This window comes from Diaphorina citri, unplaced genomic scaffold (genome assembly GCF_000475195.1).
Source record: "Diaphorina citri unplaced genomic scaffold, Diaci psyllid genome assembly version 1.1 scaffold5337, whole genome shotgun sequence".
Lineage (NCBI taxonomy): Eukaryota > Metazoa > Arthropoda > Insecta > Hemiptera > Psyllidae > Diaphorina > Diaphorina citri.
Genome location: NW_007382713.1, coordinates 1 through 7,922, shown reverse-complemented (window position 1 = coordinate 7,922; position 7,922 = coordinate 1). Strand labels below are relative to the sequence as shown.

General features: G+C 38.0%; 2 protein-coding genes across 3 annotated transcripts; one reads left to right on the top strand and one right to left on the bottom strand.

Moving 5' to 3' along the window:
• Positions 1 to 1,428: 1,428 nt before the first annotated feature.
• LOC103521501 (aminoacyl tRNA synthase complex-interacting multifunctional protein 1) lies at positions 1,429 to 4,110 on the top strand. Of its 2 annotated transcripts, XM_026832151.1 has the most exons (4): positions 1,429 to 1,573; positions 1,884 to 2,089; positions 2,384 to 2,446; positions 3,746 to 4,110. In XM_026832151.1, coding segments are annotated over exons 1-4 (621 nt in total). In that variant the 5' UTR covers positions 1,429 to 1,571; the 3' UTR covers positions 4,096 to 4,110. The 2 variants fall into 2 exon arrangements, with proteins under 2 accessions (XP_026687952.1, XP_017304319.1); XM_017448830.2 differs by lacking the exons at positions 1,429 to 1,573; positions 1,884 to 2,089 and having other exon boundaries at positions 2,101 to 2,446.
• Positions 4,111 to 5,619: 1,509 nt separating this feature from the next.
• On the bottom strand, positions 5,620 to 7,317 carry LOC103521500 (dnaJ homolog subfamily C member 3-like; the record flags this gene model as incomplete). The annotated part of the gene is made up of 2 exons (XM_008486611.2): positions 5,620 to 6,689; positions 7,168 to 7,317. Coding segments are annotated over 2 exons (287 nt in total), but the record flags the coding sequence as incomplete, so codon positions are not given.
• Positions 7,318 to 7,922: the final 605 nt, after the last annotated feature.

Below are 7,922 nucleotides of genomic sequence, written 5' to 3'. Positions count from 1 at the left end.
AGAGAGAGAGAGAGAGAGAGAGAGAGAGAGAGAGAGAGAGGGTCTGCCGAAAACTATGACAGGGAAGTGTGAAAAATACACATCCAAAAAAAGAGTATCTAGCTACCTATCTACCCTACGAGCAGCCACAGTAACACATGTAACTCAGAAGCTAATGAGAATTTGATTATTTGAGAATGAAATCAGTCAAAATCAGTGTCGACTGGTAATGATCTCTATCGGAATACTTATCTACAGTGTAGATTCTACACAGGGCACTCGAAAATCTAAACCAAAATTTAGCCACCAGCCTAGTTGGCTTGGTTGGTAGTGCGTCTGCCTTGTAAGCGCTAGGCTGCGGGTTCGATTCCCGCCCGGGCGGATTTTTTCCTGAACGGATAATGTTCGCTGTCGGAACGGCTGGCTTTCTCCTATCCTATCTTCCTTCTCTTTTCGATTTCCCGACGATAAGACTTCAGCAGTTACAGTTCCCTCTATCAAACCTCTTGGGGGGGAAAAAAATCCGCCACTGACAAAAACCAAGAACAAGCATCAGACGATTCAGAAATGGGTATTGTAACATAATTGGACTTCATAATTGGCTTTTAATTATGTTGCTGGTAGTGATTGATGGTTTCGCACAAAGGCGGAAGGCGGGATCTACAAAAAGGCTGCAAAGGTTGGCTGAAACCGACAAAAGGTCCCTCCGAATAAGAGCGACTTAATTGAATCGTTTTCCGTCAAACATCAAACAAGCATGTCAGTTTGACAACTAGGAACATCCCACTCTGTTCTCACATTGTTCGTTGCTGCTCCGGGTAATTCGGAATGTGGGCAGGGCCGGATTAGCCCCCATTTTGTTTAATTTTGTCACTGTTGATAATACCTAGATGTAGACTAGAATATACCCTGTCTACATATACTGCCAAAATGAGACTGAAAAGTCCCTTTCCCTTTCCTTGAGCAGTCCAAACAAAGTCTTTGTTCAAAAAATGAAATAAAATAATATAATAAACAATTTATTATTATTCAATTCTAGTAAGAAATCATCTTTTCGTTACTTTTTTTAGGAATACATAAATCATTACGAATACTGAATACCATCGGCATAAAAAAAAAGTATCATTGTGGGAGGAAGCACTGTGCAATGTACCTTCCTCCTTTAAAGATATTCTACCGTTGAACCTTTGACACGTTTGGCAACGTAGCCTACTTTTTAGATGAATCCTTGCTGCCATATTCAAATGGATAAGGTATAGGTATTAAAAAAATTATATTAGGTAGATAAAAACAGCGAAGCCCGGGTCTACCAAACCGACTTTGACTTGGTAATCCCGAGCCTAAAAAAAATACGCCTACTTTTTGGGGACCGTGTGAAAGCCGCTTTTCAAACACACGACACCAGAGGCGGGAATATTTGAAATTTTGAATTTTATCAATCTGGATTTTTGGAAAGAGTTGCATGTGAGCTAAATTTAATATTATACCTATATTTTTCATTCTGATATCTGATAAGAGCCACAAGTGATAAGAAACTCACCTTTTGTTGATTGAAGGGATTTGTACTTGGAGAACACGTACCAAATCTGCCAATGTAAGTACTTACAAAGTAGTATAGATGATAGACAATACAAAAATTAACACCCACAGCAGTGAGGTAAACTCCAACTTAAATAAGGTACATAATATATGGAAGTGGGTATCACACAAGGCTTGTACTTCAGAGGTCTTGAATTTGATTCCCTGCAAGGTCAAAGAATTTTAAGCTCTTTATGGATTACAGGGTGCACCCAGCCTTGTGAGGATAATACAACAGTTGTGCTACTTGGGTGAGGTTTTAAAGTCAAAGAGCAGAAAAAATTATGTTTTTGTCCTAAACTTTAATAAGTTAAACTTTTTTTCAGGTTCAGAATGTCTCACAACATACTGAAACTCGAGAACAATGTGAATACCATCTACAATCTCATCTCGTACATTCAGAAAGAACTAAACCAAGTTGTACAACTGTCTAACCAGAACACATTGAAACTTCTCACACACGAGAATGCCTTACTTGAGAAGCAAGTTGAACAAGCTAAAGCACGACTCATGCAACTTCAGGGCAATGCAGTTGTGCTACTTGGGTGAGGTTTTAAAGTCAAAGAGCAGAAAAAATTATGTTTTTGTCCTAAACTTTAATAAGTTAAACTTTTTTTCAGGTTCAGAATGTCTCACAACATACTGAAACTCGAGAACAATGTGAATACCATCTACAATCTCATCTCGTACATTCAGAAAGAACTAAACCAAGTTGTACAACTGTCTAACCAGAACACATTGAAAGTTCTCACACATGAGAATGCCTTACTTGAGAAGCAAGTTGAACAAGCTAAAGCACGACTCATGCAACTTCAGGGCAACACAGAGTTGATTGCAAGCATCCCCAAGAGTAAAGAAGTGAAGCCGGAGGAGTCTCAAGCTAAGGAAGGTTAGTGTGGATAGGGTTCCTTTGGTTGTCTAGTTTTAATTAGAAAAATAGAAAGTAAAAAACCTTAAATACAGTAAACACATGTACCAATCTATTGTGACTTTTGGGGATTCATGGCTGGGTCCACAAAGTGAGTTTAAACTCCATTTAAGTTAACTCCTTAAATGAAGCAATCTGATTGGCTAGTTTTTTTTAAAAAATCCAGAAGAGTATCAGCTCCCATGGTGTAGTGGTCACTGTGCTCGCCTTGCACATTGGAACCCAGGTTTGATTCCCGACGGGGTCAAGAAATTTGTATCATGCAAATGATTGATTCCATGACTGGCTGTTGCAGGACCCACTCGGCCTCGTGAGGAAAATGAGTAGCTATGACATATACATGCACATAGAAAAAAAAAAAAAAAAAAAAAAAAAAAAATGATGTGAATGATAATAAAAACACAGACCTACTTACAATAAAATGAACAGAGGTAATACCGTAATGAGATATTTATTTTTTTTTACGTGATAAAAGAAAAAAAACTAGTATAGCTCCGCTATACTGTAGTTGTGGCGCTCACTACAACACTCGACACTAACATAAAATCTTACATAGAAACTCAGGTTCTCGTTTCTCCACAATTTCCATCTCTGAAGTATAAATAACACTTCCAAATTCTTGGCCAGCACCTGAGAGCTATGTCTAACTGATGAGTTCAAATAAGAACAAAACGCGTCTTAGCTGCTCGCAGGTGTTGGCTAAATAGTAATAGAAAGTAAAAATCATCGGGGGCAGACGTGTACCTCAATGTCCTCAATCCGCCACTGAAAATTGAACAATTGACTGAAAAGCCGGTGTTTGTTTATTATGATTCCAAAGCATTCGGAATTATAGTCCGAAGATTTCCGAAGAAGACAAAAAAAACCAGATGTTTCTATCTCAACTAGGAAAAAAAAGAAAATAAATTAAAAGCGAGGGAACAATTTCATGTGTGACATGAAGCCTACCACAAATCGCTTTTCGGAGGTTTCATGTCTCACATGAATCCTACCGTATTTGAAAAAAATGTTTTGTTTACGTCTGACTGTAACAACAACGCTTGAGTTTCATGTGGGACATGAATCCTACCGTAAGAGCGATTCTGGTGAAATTGATTCTGTACGCAAAAGGTTAAGATGTTAGGAGCTGATAAGATAGCTTATGCTTCTATGGAGCTTTCCTCCATCCCTTGCTCATCCTCTTCTTCATGATATTGTTATTTTTATTCTCACACCATGTGATTTCCATTTTCTTACTTTGACATTTTCCTTCCCATCTAGCATCCAGCACACCACAATCTGAATCTCCTGTTGACAAGGACACAAGCACCAAGCCAGAAAAACCGGCCAAGACAAAACCAGCAAAGGCTGTGGCTCCAAAACCAAGTGATAAGGATGAAGGCCCAGTTGATATAGGCCGACTGGATTTGCGTGTGGGAAAAATTATCGAAGCATCTAAGCATCCGGATGCTGATTCTCTGTATGTGGAGAAAGTTGAGTTGGGCGAGGCAGCACCAAGGACGGTGGTCAGTGGATTGGTCAAGTTTGTGCCGATTGAACAAATGCAGAACCGAATGGTTGTGCTGCTATGCAATTTGAAACCAGGTAATGCATTGATGCTGAGAGTGTAGGATCTTTTCATATTAAGGGTTTTCTTATCCCCAGAAAAAAGGGGAAAAAATCTGTGATACCTATGTTTTTCAACTGTTTACAGTTCCCTCTGTCAAACCTCTAAAAAAAAAAACCTCTTGAAAAAAAAGTTTCAACGGAGGAAAACATTGAGAAATGGGGTAACATAAGGTTAGTGCAAAGTCAACATTTCAACGAGGTTTGTATGAAGTCGACATGAGTCTCCTAAACCCTGGCCTAGAATACTAACTGTATGTCAACACAGGTCCCTATAATGCAGAGATGTGTAAAGAGTGAATGAGTTAGAAAAAGAACTGCTCTTTTCAGTGAACTACTCAGTAAGTCAGATCTTAAAACAGGTAACTCACTCTTTCAACATGAGTCTCCTAAACCCTGGCCTAGAATACTAACTGTATGTCAACACAGGTCCCTATAATGTAGAGATGTGTAAAGAGTGAATGAGTTAGAAAGAGAACTACTCTTTTCAGTGAAATACTCAGTGAGTCTGATCCTAAAATGGTAACTCACTCTTCAACTCCCTATAGGTATTTGGCCTTAGGATCTCATGAACTGAGTAGTGAGTAGTTCACTGAAAAGAGTAGTTCTTTTTTACAACTCCCTCACTCTTTACTCATCTCTAATGCTACCGAGTCGTAGCTAATCATGAAACAAGTGACTAGAAATAGATCGTTCATACAATTTATTCTTGGATTACAAATAAAACTCAGAACAATATCTTAGACCGGGGGCCACAAAGTGAGTTCAAACTCCGTTTAGGTTTAACTCTCGGTTTAAGCAATTTAATTAATCCGAGAGTTAAACTTAAAGCGAGTTTAAACTCACTTTGTGGCCCCGGCCTTAAAAATTTTTGGGGCCTATTCCAAAAATACTAGTTTCCTGAGTAAACCAATGAGGGTCCAAAAAATCATTAAGAGAAAGTATCTTATACTTTTATTCTACCTATGCGATTTCACCAACTCCAGATCATGTGTGAAATGGGCCCCAGACTTGAACCTTATATTGGGAATAAAGGGAGAACGGGCTCTAGTCTTGATTTGAAATCATTACATGAAAGTAAAATCGAAAAATCAAATTAAGAATAATAATAATAAACTGAATATTAAACAAATTAGGTGGGTACATAGGTACTGATCGAATAAACTACGGGCTAAATAATTCCCGGAGGGACGGGCCCAGCTTGTTTTAGGTAAATAGGAATTAGTTCAAAAAGTAGGTGGCGTAGTAGCGTCTGTAATAACTAACTCGACCAGGATAAACAAGGTGTATTTCTATTATACTTACCATCATCATACATTTCATTAAACAAGTATACTTCTGCCCTATCACAAGGTATATTTCTATTATACTTACCATCATCATACATTTCATTAAACAAGTATACTTCTGCCCTATCACAAGGTATATTTCTATTGAATAATTGGTACTTGATTTGGGGGCAAAATAGACTTTTTTTTTACTAGTTAGAGCAAAGCTATGTATATTGCAATCGGTCCAAACTTTTTCCATTCCATTCTCACTACTTTCTTCTTTTTTCTTTTTTTAATGAAAACTAAATCAAAGGAGAGGGTTTCATTGGCTGTTGCACCGGACCCGTGTTGCCTGTGACTTAACAAAGCCCCCTCCTATTTCAAGCTATGACTTTTAAATTGATCAACAAAGTTTCATTACAATATGATGGTACAAATTTTCAATTCATCACTTTACAAAAATACAAGGGAGGTAGGGTGAACCCTAAAGTTTAGGGTTCCCTTCTTTAGGGTTCAACCCTAAAATTTACCTCCTATGGCAATCTAATTAAAAAAAAAAAGTAAAAAGGCGGTCTATAGGTACTATCCATACCTTTTTTTCTTCCAAGGATACCTAGGTTGGATTTCACCAATATTTTTTTCAGCCCCTAGAAGGCCTGTTAAGTTATATTTGATTTGTACACCCTTAACAGGGCTATTAAGCCAACAGGCTGTTAGACTACAAAGGTCTAATGCCTGATTCAAACATCGAATCCCAATGTCGGTACCTAATTTGGTACAAAGTCGGCTTTAAATGGGGGAGAAACAATCGAATTCCTTGTTTTCATTCAAACAGAACATGCTTACTTAAGCTTCAACTTTTAGGGCTGTTTGCCTCTACACCTAATAGTGGGTTTTTTGTAAGGATTTCACCCAATATTTTTCAGCCTAACACAAGCCTCAGAGTGGGCTTTTTGTGTACAGAACATAAAGTTCAATTGGATCAAAGAAATTTTATACAATTTTCAAAAGGTTGGTGGTTTTTTCCATGAATAATATCACCGGTTTAAAATTTAAAATCTATAAATTTTATTTAATGAACACTTTTCCTTTTTTAAAGTTGGAATCTTCGATACCTGATTAAAAGATGTGGTTTACCAATCGTATTGGATCATTTCCGAGCATACGCTCTCATTAGAGCGAAAACCCAGCTCAATTGAAATGGAACTTGAACTGGAACGGACTACCCTGGAAATGATGGAATTGCTGGAACGGGTTGAATCCTTCGGGATGTCTTCCTGATTCTGGATCCAGGGGATCCTCGCCCTGGTCGTACTTTCTTCTCTTCTCTGTGAAACGAACGAGAGAAGAGATATTGATATAAAGCAGATTGATATAGAGCAGTTTCTTCAATACATTATTCAATAGATCAGTTGCGCTTACTTGGGTGATGTTTGAAAGTCATAGAGCAGGAAAAATGAGGACCAACGGAATTTTTCTTTTTCTTCTACGACTTGGAGATACCGAGATAAATCGATTTAAAAAATACCGGTAAATCGTGAACTTTGACGTTACGGCATACGCTCCCGTAGGCGATGACGTCATAATGCATGACTCTCGCTTCGTTTATAGGGAGTATTCTGTCTCTTCTCGCCCATCTGACGAGGGACATGCTACGACACAGACCCGTTAAATCTAGTGATGCACGACGAGAAGATTCATTTTTCGTCTTTGAAATTTACGCGATGAATCGATTTTGTCTTGTCTCGTGGAAAATCACATACTTAAAAAAACAGAAGCCATTGAAAACGAAAAAAAAAGGCTTACCAGGATCAGTTAGGACCTCCTTGGCGGAAGCAATGTCCATGAACTTCTTCTCAGCCTTCTTCTTCTCTGCCCCTGAGTATCCGTCAGGATGCCACTTCTGCGCTAGCTTCCTGTAAATCACACAAACAGAAATATCGTTAGAAATCAGTCCTAAAAGAACTCTGGCCTTTGTATGAAGTCTAGGGCTCTTCTAGATAACTAAAGGGAATGTCAGAAAAGATGTAACCAGGTCGCGGTGACACAGGGCGATGACCCTGCTTATACCAATACCACTCGTCAGACTAGAGAAGAAAAGCCTGTGATTCAAATCAGGAACTTAAAAAGCTATCATCGGGTGTTAGTAATAAGTAATGATAATAATAATAATAATAATAGTGCTTATTTATACTGCTTGCATAGGACTGAAGGCTCCAGCAGTAGGCTACTACTATTATTGTGGTCAAATTCTCAAATTATATTGAGGATAAAAGATGGTAGGTAAACATTGGATTTTAGGATTATTGAGATATTGGGAAAATCCTACATTGCTGCAGTGAGCACCAAAGTTGTGACATAATATCACAAAGAAACTGCATTTACATTTTTAATCCAAAAGAGTTAACAGGGTTTAAATTTGCTCTGTGGACCCAGCCATCATTCATTTAAATTTAAATAGAAGTAATCCTATGTCAACTTGTTACTTAACCTTTTGCGGACAGATTCATGTGTCACATGAAATCATGGTTCCGCCATTATGGTAGGAGAAATATAACTTA

Coding starts and splice junctions, on each gene's coding strand:
- LOC103521501 (XM_026832151.1), top strand. Junction 2,090..2,383: donor GCAACTTCAGGGCAATGCAG/TTGTGCTACTTG, acceptor AGGGCAACACAG/AGTTGATTGCAAGCATCCCC. Junction 2,447..3,745: donor GGAGTCTCAAGCTAAGGAAG/GTTAGTGTGGAT, acceptor CTTCCCATCTAG/CATCCAGCACACCACAATCT.